General features: G+C 55.5%; 1 protein-coding gene across 1 annotated transcript; it reads right to left on the bottom strand.

Moving 5' to 3' along the window:
- Positions 1–835: 835 nt before the first annotated feature.
- Positions 836–14999, bottom strand: LOC144734381 (neutral cholesterol ester hydrolase 1-like). The gene is made up of 7 exons (XM_078616537.1): positions 14448–14999; positions 11957–12170; positions 8529–8598; positions 5813–5984; positions 4288–4450; positions 3697–3912; positions 836–1442 (listed from the first exon to the last, which is right to left on the bottom strand). Exons 1-7 carry the CDS (start codon positions 14592–14594, stop codon positions 1201–1203), a joined length of 1224 nt encoding a protein of 407 aa, XP_078472663.1. The 5' UTR covers positions 14595–14999; the 3' UTR covers positions 836–1200.
- Positions 15000–17632: the final 2633 nt, after the last annotated feature.

Below are 17632 nucleotides of genomic sequence, written 5' to 3'. Positions count from 1 at the left end.
AGAGACGGACATAGCTGTTAAAACCAAGAGTCGAAAGCAGTCATCTTAACGGTGTTATATAGTATTTTAAACCAGAACCTGACGTATTTATTGATCCTTAAGAGTCTTATACAATATAGTCCTTTCACCCAGTCAGACACAATCATCTTGACGCAGAGCCTAGTTTGGTCACCTAACCCAGAGCGCCCTGACGCGGTCGTCTTGCGGTGTAAACAGAAAAGCTGCACCAAATTACATCGAACGATAGGCACGTAGGCCCTCTGTGCGTTGATACCGCGCGACGATTCAGGTCACCTTATGAACAGGACTGATAATATCGGTCTCATTTGCAACGTCCCACACCGTCTGATTTGCACCGTTTCATCTGTACGGTCACCGTCTCCTTTGCGTTTTCCTCAATGGGTCTTGTCTTGTGTTTGCTGTCTTGTTTGTACTCCCATCTCTGTGTCGTCTGATCTGTTCCATCTCCTTTGTGTTGTCTGATCTGATTCCGGGGTGATTGTATGATGTGGCGGGTGAGAGGTAAGTGGTATGAGGGGGCAGGTGACAGGTGAGCGGTACGTGGTGGTGGGTGAGGGGTGAGAGGTGAGCGGTAGGAGGTGGTGGGTGAGGGGTGCAGGTGAGCGGTAGGAGGTGGTGGGTGAGGGGTGAGAGGTGAGCGGTACATGGTGGTGGGTGAGGGGTGAGAGGTGAGCGGTAGGTGGTGGGTGAGGGGTGCAGGTGAGCGGTAGGAGGTGGTGGGTGAGGGGTGAGAGGTGAGCGGTACATGGTGGTGGGTGAGGGGTGAGAGGTGAGCGGTAGGTGGTGGGTGAGGGGTGCAGGTGAGCGGTAGGAGGTGGTGGGTGAGGGGTGCAGGTGAGCGGTAGGAGGTGGTGGGTGAGGGGTGAGAGGTGAGCGGTAGGAGGTGGTGTGTGAGGGGTGAGCGGTAGGAGGTGGTGGGTGAGGGGTTCAGGTGAGCGGTAGGAGGTGGTGGGTGAGGGGTGAGAGGTGAGCGGTAGGAGGTGGTGTGTGAGGGGTGAGCGGTAGGAGGTGGTGGGTGAGGGGTGCAGGTGAGCGGTACGTGGTGGTGGGTGAGGGGTGAGAGGTGAGCGGTAGGAGGTGGTGGGTGAGAGGTGAGCGGTAGGAGGTGGTGGGTGAGGGGTTCAGGTGAGCCGTAGGAGGTGGTGGGTGAGGGGTGAGGGGTAGGAGGTGGCGGTGGTCCTAGAGGTGCTCGTCGAGCCAGGCTATGTACATGTCCACGGTGCGCACGCCGATGTCGAAGTGCAGCAGGGGCTGCTGCACGAGCGACAAGATGCCGTGGAAGCCGTCCCCCAGGTGCTGGTGCTGCACGGGGACCCCCAGCGGGCCCAGACGCGCCACCAGCAGGGCGCCGTCGTCGCGCAGCACGTCGTGCTCGCACGTCACCACGTACGTGAGCGGCAGCAAGCGCAGCCAATCGTCGTCTACGACGGAGGGGGGGGACGGTGGGGGGGAAGGACGGGCGGGCAGTGGTGGGGGGGGGGCGAGGGCAGTGGGAGGGGGGTCGGGTGACACGCGGCTCGACCGCTCGAACCTGGAAATACGAATGCGGCTCAACCACCGGACGCCGTGGCGAGGACAACTCAATGTCACGACGCAACCGCTCGGACGCACGAGCCGAGCGCTCTGAGTCACTCACTCGGCCTCGCAATGCAAACCGCGTCAGAAATTAGAAGGAGATGGATGTGGGGTGCACTCGGAGGTGGGAAACCGAGAGGGCAGGCCCAGAAAGAGGTTCAAGGTGTTCCAGTTTAATCTTGTTAGACGAGTTGAGAACCTGGAGGAGGTTCGTAGCGGTGAGCCGGGCGTGAGGGGCCATGGGGCGGACGTGGAGACGTCGAGTGGGGAGAGAGGAGCGAGAAGGCAGCGGGCGTCACACACACACACACACCGTTGGGGGACGGGAGGGAAGACGCAGCAGCTGTCAAGCTCGCACCACAAGCTCATCACGCACAGCTGTGCGTTACGGATGACAGGGTAGGTTCTATCTATGGGACCTTTTCTTGCCAGTATTGAAATGATGAACTAAGTAGAATAGGATTCACACCCTCTGTGGCATGAAGATGTTCAAATACCGAATAGATAGCCAATCGTTTTGGACAAAACTCCGGGTACCTTTGACCCTATGTCCCCCTCAACAAGGCGACGCAAATGGCAACCGGCTCGGTGCCGCATCGCGCGTCACGCAGTGGAGTCGGGGGCGTGCTGGGGGTGCGAACTCAGCGGAACCCCGTCTGTAACCCACCAGGTGACCACCAGAACCCATTCGCGAGTAGAGGCACCACCACCATCAGCACCGCAGCGTGGCTGGGCACCCAGATCCACACCTTGGCTCGGCTCAATTGTTTGGACTTCGAGTGACTGTAGCGTAGAGCTCCTGGCATGCCAGTTCTACACCCGGCCGAGTGGCTCAGCGATGGAGCCAGCGGCTCATAATCAGAAGTCCGCGAGTTTACATCCCGGTTGGACGGTTGACTCGTCCGCTCATCATCTTATTGTGGACGATAAAATTAGTACCATTGTGTGAGGAAAATCAACAGTGCTTGGCCTATGGATAAAATTGAACCCACGACTTCCTGCATACCAGGCAAGGTAGATAACATCTCGCCACTGCGGCACCCCTTGTCTGTTGAACTTCTTTCGCACCATACGTAGTCAACCGTGCTAATAGGAGGTGCTGTCTCAATGCTCGATGGAGGAGGAAATCAACTTGACTGGTCTACAGGCAAGCCTGTTCCATCCCGTTCCTTTTAACAGGCTTTGTTGTCTCTTTTCAGATCTATGTCTGTGGCGGTGCGAAGTCACACGCTCCGCGACTTGGAGCTCGTAGCCACAGTCGCACAAAAGGGCCTTGTGTTCTCCACTCGTGCATCTGGTGTTCACCACACCATCTGATGTTCACCGCACACCTTCAGTGGTTTGTAGTAAAATCCAGTAAAGCGCCGGCCCCATTGTTTCCGTGGAAGATGGAAGCCAAGCAGTCTCTGTGTTTGACTCTTACATTGCAGCTCACTCGACCTCAAAGCAAGTGCAGGCTGCTGTGCCAAGGCCCCACGCTGCATGAAGCTGGCGCCTTGGTCCATGGTGCTGAAATGCTGTGGCTGGAAGTTGGCTCACTCTTCTCTCACGAACATCGGAACTAGGCCAGGGCTTTTCCTAGCTTGGCTCAGCCTTAAGTGAGTACCTGGTGCGGTGTGTCAGCAATGGGGAGACAAAGGCGGCCGACCGTGATGCTGGCCACCCGCCCACTCATGTGTCATGTCGGTCTTCATTAGGTGCTACTCGCTAAGAGCACTTATCCCAACAGACTGTAGAGGCTTAATGTGGGACCTTTGTCATTGTGGTCATTACGTCACGTGTGCTACGTGCATGGAAATCGTCACCCTGTAGAGCCCCTTGCAACAAAGATGTTCCATCTCGAGAGATTTTCCAGGTGAAATATTTTTTTACTTAAAAAATATAAATTGATCCTACTTAGATGAGACTGTCAGGGGGCCTTGATCGGACCCAAGGGCCCCGGCCCATACACAAAGGAGGGCCCCACCACACGGGCCCCTGTTGTTCTTGTTGCTAATTTATATTCGGGCATTCTGCCCTTGTGACATCCTGGCCTCCGGTGATCGCTGGACGCCCTTGTTATGTAGGGGTGTCTTGAACTTGGCGTGTGGACGCACTCACCGGCCAAGAGCGGCGTGGCCCTGGGATCCAGCAGCGCCGGGATCTTGGCCAGGATGTCCGGGCGCGCGGGGCCCTCGGGGGGCTCCGGGCCACGCGGCCGGCGGGACGGCAGCAGCGAGCGCCAGTCCACGAAGGCGCCGGGGCCGCTGGGGTCGAGCAGCACGTGGCGCGAGTGTGCGTTCTCCAGCAGCGCGTCCGTCAGCGCCACGTCCCCGCCTGCACCACGCACGCACGCACGACGTTCACGCCACGTACGCGGAGCAGCGGTGAGCCGGCCCCCGACACCTTCGCAATGAGGCAGCGAGCGCCGCGGTGCACACTGACGGCGCCCCAGGCCCCAGCAACACTCCGCATCCTGCAGCGTTTTCCAAATCTCCAACCTGGACAGACCCAACTCACATGAAGCCCTGGTGGTGGTGGTTGCAGCTCCCCCCTTCCCCCCGTCCCCCCTCCACCGCCTCCTCGACTTCCTTCTCCTCCACCTTCGCCACTCCACCTCCCCCCATCCTCCTGCACCTCCACCCCCCCCCCCCTTCCTCCATCCCTCTTCCCCCCTGCCCTTCCTCCTCCTCCCCCCCTCCTCGTGCTCACCCAGGTACTCGAGCCACATGCGCACCATGGTGCGTGCGTACAGGATGGGCACGTGAGCGTTGTCCCGGTACGACGGCGTCTGGAAGTCGAGCGCCTGCAGCACCGGGTAGATGAGCGCCTGCAGCTTGAGGCTCGCCGAGCCCTCCTTGGACTCCCGCGCCAGCTGCGGTTCACGCAGTCACACACACACACAGAGAGAGAAAGAGAGGGGGGGCTATAGAGGCAGGCACAGGGACACATTCAGTGGGCCTTACCTGGTAAAATAAAAATGTCCTTTAGTCCGTTTAACACGCAGAAGGCTTTCCCAACCAATATCGTCCATAATACAGGTTATTTTGGATTAGCTCGCGTAAATATATAAATGTGTCGTTAAACCCGCCACCACCCGACACAGCTAACTAGTAAGGGTTGTCACGTAAACAGAACGTGTCAATTCGTTACTAGTACAGCACACTGGTGTGTTGGAGAGCAAAGCCACAACATTCGCAATCTGAGTACATGTCGTCAGTAATTACAACTCGCTTCATCAGGTGACAACCAGGTTTGTGGAGAAACCCTCCTGTTTCGTTCCTTCGAAACAGAAATCCTCCTGTTTCGTTCCTTCTTTTAGCTCATCAGGCAAAACCACAGAGCAACACTGCCCTCTGCTGTCAAACAATATATACACAACTGTAAACTAAACAGTTTTTTTTATTCTTTGGGTCTTTCGGTCAAGTCACGTAGATAAGTTCAAAGAAAATAACAAAAAATAACAAAAAAACGACGACGTTTCGATCGCAACACAAGCGTTCGTCATCAGGAAGAAAAAAGAGAGCAAAAGCTGCTGAGGCAAACTGTTTAAAAGGTTTAAATTGGGTGTAGCCCAATGGTCATAAACGAAGTGGGCGGAGCTAGTAATGTTAATGTGATAAATTAGCATGTCAATGTCAGATCGAAGGGCGACCTCCACGACGAGGGCGTGGAGGTGGCGATGCTACTGTGAGAGATGAGCATGTTATTGTGAGAGATGATCATGTTATTGTGAGAGATGAGCATGTTAATGTTTGAAGCTTTCGTGACTGCAAGGATTCATACTCTTAGTTCTTTCGGTAAAGTCACGTAGGTAAAAAATTAAATTAAAATTAATAAAAATAAAATAAAATCACGACGTTTCGGAGGCAATACAAGTCTCCGTCATGAGGTGGGACCGTCACAGCCAGATTTGATGCATCAAATCTGGCTGTGACGGTCCCACCTGATGACAGGGACTTGTGTTGCCTCCGAAACGTCGTGATTTTTATTTTTTTATTTTTTTCATTTTTTACCTACGTGACTTTACCGAAAAAACTAAGAGTATAGAGATGAGCATGTCAATGTGAGAGATGAGCATGTGAATGTGAGAGATGAGCATGTGAATGTGCGACGCGGGCTCGAGACTGTGCGAGAGCCCCGCGCCGCCAGAGAGAGAGAGACGGAGAGCGGCGCGAGGGCCGGCAGGCGCCCCACTTCCCGCCCTCCGGGTTTGCCCCCAGGCAGCGCCGCCAACCTGCAGAGCCACGGCCACCGCGAGGTTCCCGCCGGCGCTGTCCCCCGAGATGGCGACGCGCGCGGGGTCCACGGAGAAGGCCGCCAGCGTGTCGTGCCGCAGGAAGTGGCGCGTGGCGCGCAGGCAGTCCTCCAGCGGCACGGGGAAGCGGTGCTCCGGCACCAGGCGGTACCTGTGCGTGGAGGGCGCGGGCGGGCAAAGTCCCCGAACCAGACGTTTTGGCGTTGTCAGCAACCACCCCACCCCGCCACACCTGACCCCACCCGACCTCACCCCAAAGGACCCCACTAGACCCCACCCCCCTACACCCCACCCGACCCACCCCACCCAACTCCACTAGACCCCACCCAACCCCACCACACCCGACTCCACCTGACCCCACCCCACCCGGGGACCTGAACCCACCACACCTGACCCCATCTGATCCCACCTGACCCGACCCCTCCCCTGCCTCTAAACCAAATGAAAAATATTGTCACCAGCCGCTGCTGCTTGGGTTGTCTCCAACGTGGCTACACATTCGGATGGCGATACGCCCCGCGAATGAAGAGGAGCACCGGCAGCACAAACATCACTATAACAACAAACACCACCACCACCGCTAATATCATTAATGCCAGGTCGGCGTTTCCGCGACAAGAATGTCGCCATTGTGTTGGGGTGATTCAATACGTTGCCAGTCACAGTGGCGACTGTGGCCAAGTGAGGACGCGATGGCGACTCTGCCTCCACAGAGAGGACTGAACCTTTGGCCAAGTCTGGGGCATTCACCGAGGTTAAAGGGGCAGCCCCTGCAATTCCCTTCTCACGCCGCTGCTACCGAAAGGCCCTCCGTCAACTAGAGCCCCCCTCTAGAGGGTGTTTGGCCTACTCTTTCACACTGGTCAGGTGGTAATGCCCACACCCCACCACACACGACTCAATCTGGCGTACCAATTTCCACTGCTGGGTAGACAGAGGCGGAGGTGGGGGAGGTTGGAGAGGAATATAGGAAACTTGCCCTGTTGTTTCAACTGCTGCACCGGGAGATTGAATGGAACCGGTGAGCTAACCATTTCACCACAGCATCACCCATCTCGTGAACCCACTCCACCTGCATCAGCCACCCCCATTCCCCTCTCTCCGTCTTCCAGGGGATCATCCAGTCTCTCCATTACCGCGTCTGCTTGATCGTATATTGGTGTCATCGTTTTTTTAAGATTGCCACCTTCCCCGCGTATCCCAGGGGGCTGCCAAGGGCCGGCTCCTGTCCGCGAGGTGTTGAGCAGCATGGAGGACCGGCCGGGCGAGGCGGTGCCTGGGCGAGGCGGCGGCCGGGGGAGGCGGTGCCTGGGCGAGGCGGCGGCGGGGGAGGTGGGAGCCCGGCGAGGCAGTGCCTGGGCGAGGCGGCGGCCGGGGAGGTGGGGGCCGGGCGAGGCGGTGCCTGGGCGAGGCGGCGGCCGGGGGAGGTGGGAGCCGGGCGAGGTGGGAGCCGGGCGAGGTGGGAGCCGGGCGAGGTGGGAGCCGGGCGAGGTGGGAGCCGGGCGAGGTAGGGGCCGGGGAGGTGGGGGCCGGGGGAGGTGGGGGTTGGGCGAGGTGGAGGCCGGGGGAGGTGGGGGCCGGGCGAGGTGGGGGCCGGGGGAGGTGGGGGCTGGGCATGGGGCCAGAAGACGTGGGAGTCGGCTGTGGTGGCGCCGGGCGAGGTGGCCGAGCGACATATGAGAGGGCTTAAGGGAGTACGTCACAGTGTGGGGTCACGGCGCGCCAAAGCCACCACCACCGAAGCTGTTCGCAGGGCACGCTCAGGGGTCGTGCCGGAGAGGATTAGGATTCAGAGTCGGTGGAATGCGCCAATGTCACCGTGACACTGAGAGGACAATTGGGCACACGGGAGACGTCGTGGGAGAGCCGGGAGGAAGAGAGGCCCAGCGCCCTGGGACCCTTTTGCTTTTTGTTTCGTGCCATTGCTGTGCACCGGCCCGAAGGTCCAACACATCAAGTGGCCAGCAACAAGCGGCGACGTCGCTGTTGTGATCGACGAGAGTAAGAATGCGCTGCTGGGATTGAGCGAGGTTATTCTTGAAAGAGCTTGCGGGCAAACAGAGGCTGGGAGGGGCTTTCTAAAGTGGATCGGTGCACAGGAAAAAGCAGAAAGATAAATGTTGGGACTTGCAGTGTGGTGAGTCAGTGGATGAGTGAGTGGGTGAGTGAGTCAGTGGATGAGTGAGTGGGTGAGTGAGTGGGTGGATGGGTAAGTCAGTGGACGAGTGAGTGGCTGCCAAATGCAAATTATCCAAGATTAGGCTGGTGTATTTTGGACGTCTTTCTTCATCATAATTAACGACAATAACTTCAGCTCGAAGCGCGCCACCGCCGCACAGACATTCGCTCACTGGCGATGAGAGAGAAGCGCGAGGAGGAACCGCAGCTAGGCGGTGAGCCGATGTAAAATCCACATTCCCCCAAGCTTTGTGGTCTTCTACATACGAAGGTGTGACGTGTGTAACGATGGCAGAGCACACCAAACAGGTGGATCCCACCCATGCTGGGCGTTCCGAGGGATTTATACAAATGAAGTTGAGGCTGGTTGTGGTTTCTTAACCATGGTTAGGAAACATACACGTGCTGCCGTGGGTGTCACGGCTTTACACCCACGGGCAACATCCCCGGGAGGAAGGGGAGGCGTGCTCCGATGGACGAGGGGGAGGCGGCGTGTGGGGTCGCTGGAGGAACTCACTCCACGGAGATGACGACCGCGTCGAGTCGGCGTGCCGCTTCACGGCACTGGTGGTCGTTGCCAACGTCCTCTGCAAAACAAAAAGGTCCCCCGTGTAGCCTTAACAGACTGTTGGGGCAAGTGCTGCTAGCGAGTAGCGCCTATGAAGGCCGGCACGGCACACGAGGGGGTGGCCTGCCAACACCACGCCTGTCCGCTTTTGTCTTCCCAGTAGCGATGTTTGCACACTGCACCGGGTACTCAATTGCGGCTGAGTCGACCTGGGGGAGGCCCAGGATCGATTCAGATAATCGTCACTGATGTTGATAGTCATGAGTGGGAATTGAACATGGGTCGCCGGGTTCATAGTTCAGCACGCTAACCGCTGCACCACCGCTCGCCGTCCTCTTCGTTCACACAAACACGGGCGCGAGAGTCAGTGGTGACCTCTGTGAAGTGGGAGCCCCCCTCCCCCATCATCATCATCCTCCATTCCCCTGCAGTGAGAGACTCTGAAAGATGCGGATTCACTCATTCATTCATTTTGTGCTCATCGCATCGATTTAGTCAGATCAATGATCGTCATGGGGCACCGCGGTGGCTAGGAGATGTAAACTCCCTCGCCTGGTATGCAGGAGGTCGTGGGTTGGATCCAGACCCTGAAAGCTTGCTGTATATTTGGGGTTTGCAGGTTCTCCCCGCTCAATGTTGTGATAGCTCAATGAAGTGGCTCATCACGTGGAAGTTTATAGCATTGCCCTTGCATTGGCATTGTTGCTGCATTGGCATTGCTGCTGCATTGGCATTGCTGCTGCATTGGCATTGCTGCTGCATTGGCATTGCTGCTGCATTGGCATTGCTGCTGCATTGGCATTGCTGCTGCATTGGCATTGCTGCTGCATTGGCATTGCTGCTGCATTGGCATTGTTGCTGCATTGGCATTGATGCTGCATTGGCATTGCTGCTGCATTGGCATTGCTGCTGCATTGGCATTGCTGCTGCATTGGCATTGCTGCTGCATTGGCATTGCTGTTACATTGGCATGGCTGCTGCATTGGCATTGCTGCTGCATTGGCATTGCTGCTGCATTGGCATTGCTGTTACATTGGCATGGCTGCTACATTGGCATGGCTGCTGCATTGGCATTGCTGCTGCATTGGCATTGCTGTTACATTGGCATTGCCCCTGCTTTGGCATTGCTGCTGCATTGGCATTGCTGCTGCATTGGCATTGCTGCTGCATTGGCATTGCTGTTACATTGGCATGGCTGCTGCATTGGCATGGCTGCTGCATTGGCATTGCTGCTGCATTGGCATTGCTGCTGCATTGGCATTGCCCCTGCATTGGCATTGCCCCTGCATTGGCATTGCTGCTGCATTGGCATTGCTGCTGCATTGGCATTGCTGCTGCATTAACATTGCTGCTGCATTGGCATTGCTGCTGCATTGGCATTGCTGCTGCATTGGCATTGTTGCTGCATTAACATTGCTGCTGCATTGGCATTGCTGCTGCATTGGCATTGCTGCTGCATTGGCATGGCTGCTGCATTGGCATGGCTGTTACATTGGCATGGCTGCTGCATTGGCATGGCTGCTGCATTGGCATTGCTGCTGCATTGGCATTGCTGTTACATTGGCATTGCCCCTGCTTTGGCATTGCTGCTGCATTGGCATTGCTGCTGCATTGGCATTGCTGCTGCATTGGCATTGCTGTTACATTGGCATGGCTGCTGCATTGGCATGGCTGCTGCATTGGCATTGCTGCTGCATTGGCATTGCTGCTGCATTAACATTGCTGCTGCATTGGCATTGCTGCTGCATTGGCATTGCTGCTGCATTGGCATTGTTGCTGCATTAACATTGCTGCTGCATTGGCATTGCTGCTGCATTGGCATTGCTGCTGCATTGGCATTGCTGCTGCATTGGCATGGCTGCTGCATTGGCATGGCTGCCCCGCCCATGCTACTGGTGCTGCTGATACACTTGGGCTACGTCCATCTCCAAACCTTTATAAACAGTTTGCCTTTAGAGGCTAACTCCTTTTCCTGATGACGACCGCTTGTGTTGCGATCGAAACGTCGTGATATTTTTATTCACTTTATCGTTGTTATTATTTTCTCTATCTACGTGACTTTACTGAAAGACCCAAAGAATAATAATGCTTGTTCTTCACCTTTACTGCAGCCTTGCACCCGTTTGGTTCTAAATCCCAAAAAAGTACGTTAATAAATACATATACTTGATGAAAAAAGTAGTTGTACTTATGTGCCCGTGCTTAATTTGTGTTTCGATGATTTACCTTCAAAAAAAATCTGGACAAGGGCATCTCGCACCCAGAGGGGGTGCAGGGTGCACTCCAGGTTAAGAATCACTGAGCAAATAGGACCGGCCTAATCAATGGTGCCACGGTGGCAAGATGTTACCGACCTCGCCTGGTATGAAGGAGGTCATGGGTTCGATCCCGATCCCAACCCTGACGCCTGCTGCTGTATATTTGGAGTTTGCGTGTCTCTCTTCCTGTGGTCACATGGATTTTGATCCGGGTTCTCCGGTTTTTCCCTCCACATTTAGAATCACCATCACGCATTCAGAGTATTTGGCTGCTATAAATTTCCACGTTATGATAAGCCACTTCGTTGCGTTATAATTTTGCGGCCAAGTCGTTTCTGAAGAAGAGTGCTTTAGCCCCGTGGGCCTTACCTGGTAAAATAACAATAGTTTAGTTTTAATACCTTAAGCAATTAGCGAGTTAGCGTCCAGTACTAGCCCTTCCAATACCCAAACCATTAGTACCAGCCCCATCCATACCCTAAACAATGATCCAGTCGGCCACTTACACTGGCCCCAACCCAAATGCCGTGGTCCTTCACCCAGCGCCACTCTCCGCTGTGTACGGGCAGTCCCCGACTTACGAGCGGGTTCCGTTGCTGAGACCCGTTCGTAACTCAAAACACGATAATGTGTCGTTATTTAAATGCACGTACGGTCAGTGTTATACAATGTGTCAAGGTTCATTTACGTTCAGCAAGTTGGATTGTTAAAAAATGTATATCTTGTGATAGCTCTTTCGTAAGTGCGGATGTTCACAAGTCGGGCGTTTGTAAGTCGGGGACTGTCTGTATTAACTTCAAACTAAAACTCTTTTTGATTTTACCAGATAATAGCCATTTAGCTCTTTTTCAGAAGCCACAAGTGATAGGTAAACCAAGCGGCTTATCATCACGTGGAAATTTATCGCAGCCAAATACTCTAAATGCATGCCAATTCTAAACGTGCAGGCAAAAACCGAAGGACCTGGAGAAAAATCAACGCAACCACGGCGAGAGAGAGAGACACGCAAACTCAAAATTTACAGCAGGCATCGTCAGGATCGGGATCGATCCCACGACCTCCTGCATACCAGGCGAGGAAGTCAACATCTCGCAGGCTGTGCGGGGCAGTGCTACTGACGCGTGGTTCCGTACGCCCATCCTCCGCCGTGCAGGTAGATGACGCCGCGCTTGAGCCCCGCGGCGTGCGAGGACACGAACGCTCGCACGCGCACGCCGCCCAGCTCGGTGTCGCGCACCGTCACCCACGCGTCGGAGCGAGCGGGCACGCGGGGCACCACGTTGCGCAGGACCACCTCCGGGTCGACCAGTCGCAGAAGCTTGCCCAGAGTGGCCTGGCACACGGTGGGGAGCAGGACGGGGACACGCACGAGGGGCGTGAGCTGCGTCGAGACATGTCTGCGGGGACACGGAGGCAGGGGCCACGCTGGGACTTGGGAATCACCGGCCCACACTCCCAGAGATAAAGGAGATGTGTGGGGATGATGACCAATGGAACGTAGATGCTTCAAACGCAACTATATGTAAACTTTTAATTTACGAGGTAAGGTCCACTGAGCAACGTAGCTCTTTTTCAGAAGTGACCTGGTGACTACTGATAGCTCAACGAAGTGGCTTATCATCATGTGGAAATGTATTGCAGCCAAATACTCTAAACGCAAGTTTCTAAATGTGGAGGAACAAACCAGAGAATCCGGAGAAAAACCCACGCGACCACGGAGAGAGAGGCACGCAAACCCCAAATACACAACAGCAGGCGTCAGGGTCGGGATCGAACCCCCCACCTGCTGCATACCAGGCGAGGTAGTAAATATCTCCTGGCCAACGTGGGCATGAGGCAAAGAGATTCAGTCGATTGGCCGTTCTAACCTGGTCAGTGCGGAGATATCTGTGAAAAAGAGCTTCATAGCTCCTCGGGTTCCTCTAGTTTAAATAAGGATTCTGATTCTGGGTTAATGGGGGATGGGGAGCACAGCTCCGGACTGATGCCACTCCCACTCACCACCAATGCTGTCCCTGGCTACTTGTATTGAACTTCGGTGGCTGGGTTCATAGTGCAGTGCGCTAACCGCTGCACCACCGCTACGCAGGATTCATAGTGCAGTGCGCTAACCGCTGCGCCACCACTCCGCCGGGTTCATAGTGCAGTGCGCTAACCACTGTGCCACCACTCCACGGGGCTCATAGTGCAGTGCGCTAACCACTGCGCCACCACTCTGCCGGGTTCATAGTGCAGTGCGCTAACCGCTGCGCCACCACTCCACGGGGCTCATAGTGCAGTGCGCTAACCGCTGCGCCACCGCTCCGCCGGGTTGTTAGTGCAGTGCGCTAACCGCTGCGCCACCACTCCGCCGGGTTTATAGTGCAGTGCGCTGCAGGATTACTCCACCCCTCTGACGATAACCCCCTTAATTCACCTCCAGCCAGCGCTTCGTCAAAGCCAGTGTCTGTTTAACTTCCGTTTTGGGGCCCCAGCATCGGTATCCACGAACAAATGAACACTGCCCCATGGCGCTCAGCATGGGTGAATGTTGAAGCAGTGACCGCGACAGAGCTGGCATTGAAAGGTCGCTGCTGTCACGGGCACGACCCCACGTGCACCCACGCTCACCCCGCGGGGCTGACACCCTAACCCTGACACCCTAACCCTGACACACTAACCCTGACACACTAACCCTGACACCCTAACCCTGACACACTAACCCTGACACACTAACCCTGACACCCTGACCCTGACACTCTGACCTATGTGAATTCAACACTCACCTGCAATGCTCATCTACTACACTCACCAACAACACTCACCTACAATCCACACTCACATACAACACTCACCCACAGCCCTCAATTAATCCCTACACTCACCTACAACACTGACTCATCCGCAACACTCACCTGCAATACTCACCGACAGCACTCGCCTATAACACTCATCCACTCACCTACAACCCACAATCACCCGACAACAAACATGCTTTGCCTTCTATACGACTGTAGCAGCCCCTAGAGTCTGTATTAATCCGGCCCTAGCTGTAAGCTTTACAGAGAGAGCGATAATCCGAATTGCCACCCAAGCGAGTGGACTCGGAGCTGGACAGGCAGCTCCCAAGCGCGTGTGCCAGTCAAAGGTCAAACATAGAGGCGAGTCACCTGTGACGCATACTCAACTATCAGCCACACTCACTTGTAACACTCACCTACCAACCAAACTCGCCTACATGACTCACCTGAAATCCACACTCACCTAGAGCACTCACCTACAACTCACACTCTGCTACAACAGTGGGCGTCATATGTATACAAGCGCCCTCCACCATAGTAATGTGGAATTTCCATCACTCCCTGTAAACGGAAGATGAGCACCAATTTCTGAACCAGGAAATCGCTTCGAATTTGAAGACGTTCACGCGCGCACACGAAGCTATACTGTCACTCAGGTCTCGGCACCTTGGTCTCAGGACCCTGGTGTCAGCACCCTGGGTTTCATCACCCTGGGTCTCAGGATCTAGGTCTCAGCGCCCAGGTCTCAGCGCCCAGGTCTCAGCACCCAGGTCTCAGCACCCAGGTCTCAGCGCTCTGGGTCTCAGCGCCCTGGGTCTCCGCTTCCTCACCACGTGATTGGCGGTGCGCAAGACGGCGTCCAGCATCATCAGCTTGTACGGCTCGGCCACGGAGTCGGGGAGGGGCCGGTACAGGTAGTAGCTTGCGCCCAGCAGCAAGAGCGCGGAGAGCAGCGAGCACACGCGGACGGCTCCCATCCTGCAGGCGGGACCCCCGCTCCTCCCCACAGCCCCCGCGCGACCACAGACGACGCAGCTGCTGCTACTGATGGATCGAGTCAGGTGGCGGTCGGGTGAGAGAGGCGCAGAGATGGGAGAGTGCAACGCAGAGGGGAGTGGAGCAGAGAGGGGAGTGGAGTAGAGATAGGAGTTAGGAGTGGTGGGAAACAGAGGAAGAGGGGAGTAGAGAGTAAGAGGAGGGGAGTTCAAAAGGAGAATAGTGGATAAGATGGGAGCAGAGGAGAGCGGAGCCGGGGAGAGGACGCGATTGGGGGAGAGGGAATCCAATGCTCCGCGCACCCGGCGAAATGCGAACGAGTGAAGATGAGCCCGGCGAGACCGGGAGTGTAAGAGAGAGAGAGAGCGCGCAGTGTGAGAGAGGGGGGAGATTGTGGGAGTGGGTGGCGGGGAGGGAGGGAGGGACTAGGAGAGGGAAGGAGAGGGGCTGGAGAGGGCTCAGGAGGAACCAGGAGACGCCTCCTTCTGCTCTGTACCATGCGCTCTCTGGGCTGTGCCGAGTGGCTGGTTGGTTCGGGTCAGGGACAGTTGGAGGGCTGTTCGTACCAACTCGCGTGTCAGGGTTAGCGGGTTAAGGTGTCAGGGTCGTGTGGCAGGGTTAGTGGGTAAGGGTTAGGGTGTCAGGGTTAGGGTGTCAGGTGAGTATATTGGGTTACGGTATCAGGGATCAATGTCAGGGTTAGGGTGTCAGGGTTAGTCTATAATGGATCAATGTCAGGGTTATGTAATTTACTGACAATCGTCCAAGTCCGGCAGTGCTGCCGGTTACAGTTTAAGATCGATGGTGATCGTGATGATCATGATCATCACGATCACCATCACTGTCCTCATTAAGCTGAACCCTCAGCGCTCATGTGCACAGCGAACCCAACGCGAGAGGCCGCCCCACCACCGGCCTCGCGGCTTCACAGATTTCTTGGAAGAAGAAAGAAACCGCCCTCTATGGCGGACGCATGCATTGTTTACTAGAACACTCTGGCGACCACCACCCCCATCCATCCATCCTAAGCTGTGGTGGGCCCTCTATAAAACCGCCTGCGTGTTGGACATTGTCCCAGATGCAGAGATGGGGGGGGGGCGTCGGGGATTGGGCACGTAGGAGTTGGACTGACGGCTGACTTGGCCAGTGCTCCCGATTCAGACTCAGAATCTTTGTGTATACTGGAGGAATCCGATGAGCTATGAAGCTCTTTTTCACCGATGTCCAGGAGACAAGACACACTTAGACATATACCTCCCTATAGCCTTTTGCAGACCGTTGGGGCAAATGCTGTTAGCGAGCATATATGAAGAAGCCGGCACAGCGCACCGGGGGGTGGGTGGCCAGCACCACGCCCGGCCGCCTTTGTCTCCCCAGTGGCGACGTTTACACACCGCACCAGCTACTCACTTGCGGCTGAGTCAACCTCGGGGTGGCCCAGATAATCGTCACCGGTGTTGGCCGTGAGCGTGAATTGAACTCGGCCGGCCGGGTTCGTAGCGCAGCGTAGCGCTGACCGCTCCACGACCGCTCCCACAGACACGGACAGACGCGTGGACAACAGATACACGCGCGTTGCATAACATCATCACCCACAAGCGTTGTGTAACATCCACACAACACGCGCGCTGTGTAACACTGACACAACGCACAGGCGATGATGCGTCCAACACGCAACTTATTGCAACAGACAACCCACAAGCATTGACAACAGCTAAATACAAAGATCCCCCATATATCCGTGGGGAAAGTGTTGTTGACTAGCACCGATTAAGACGCCGGCACGGGAACACGAGGGGGTGGGTGGCCAACACAACGCCCGGCCGCCTTTGTCTCCCCAGTGCCGATGTTTAATACAAACCACACCAGACTCTCATTTAAGGCCGAGTCGACCTAGGGAAGGCCCAGGACCGGTAAAAACATATTCGTCACTTTTTATTGGTCGTGAATCAAACTCAGGTGGCCAGGGTCGTAGCGCGATGCGCTATAAACCACTGCACTTCTGTAGTCTGTATGCAAACCGATGCGTTTCTGTGTAAGCATATGGATAGCCACGTACGTCCGTTGGTATCTATGTTATCTCTGATCAACACGGTTGGCTACGTACGGTGCGCAAGAAGTCCGACACACATACACGTGACCAGGGTGAGTGGTGTCCACAACTCACGACTAACTCCTCACCCCGGCCCGAGCTGCCTGTGAGGGTGAGGGGTGAGGTGAATCAACAAGCGGTGTTTGTTCTGGGATGCGCCACCCGTCGTGACGTCTGGTGACCCCCATGTCTTCTCGGCAGGGGACGTGTGATACCCACTGCGGATCCAGCATCATCAGCAATGCCCCCCCCTTCCCATTGTGTCTCTTTGTTCTGTATTTGTTTATTGGTCTCATGCGAGGGGCGCCGCACTGGACAGATGTTAACGACCTTGCCAGCTATGCAACCACAGGCTCGTGGGTTCGAGCCTGTGGTCGTGTGGATTTTTCTCCGGGTTTTTCCCTCCACATGTAAAGAATATGCGTTTAGAGTATTGGGATGCTGTAAATATCCACGTGATAAGCCACTTGGTTGAGCTGTCAGTTGTGGCCAGGTCGCTTCTGACAAAGAGCTACGTAGCTCAGCGGTCCTTGCACCTGGTAGAATAAAACAAAGTTTATTTTTAGCTTCCATGCGTTTCAGATTATAGAGTCACAGTAATGAGATGACTAAGAGCTCTCTGGGAGTAACAGCAAAGCACACGAACGAGACGCGCAGAGTAAACTCGTGAAGTAAATGTTCAACTTTCCTGGAACGTGGTCTCGTGATTATTATCGTAGAATCCACCAAGCTGCCTCATCCACCAAAACGCATCCGACGCTTCCCCCCCCCACGGCTCTCAACCGGGGGACCGCGGACCTCTGGGAGCACCCACGTGGCAATGTCCCAGGGGCACGTGAGGTGATTAATAAATGTGTGGAATTATATCACACGTGAGAGTCATTGGGAAATACTCATGTTTGATTAATCTGCCAATGTAAAATAACT

Source organism: Lampetra planeri, chromosome 51, assembly GCF_965212315.1.
Source record: "Lampetra planeri chromosome 51, kcLamPlan1.2.h2, whole genome shotgun sequence".
Classification (NCBI taxonomy): Eukaryota; Metazoa; Chordata; class Hyperoartia; order Petromyzontiformes; family Petromyzontidae; genus Lampetra; species Lampetra planeri.
The sequence above is the reverse complement of the archived record's forward strand: the minus strand, read 5'-3'. Positions and strand labels throughout refer to the sequence as shown.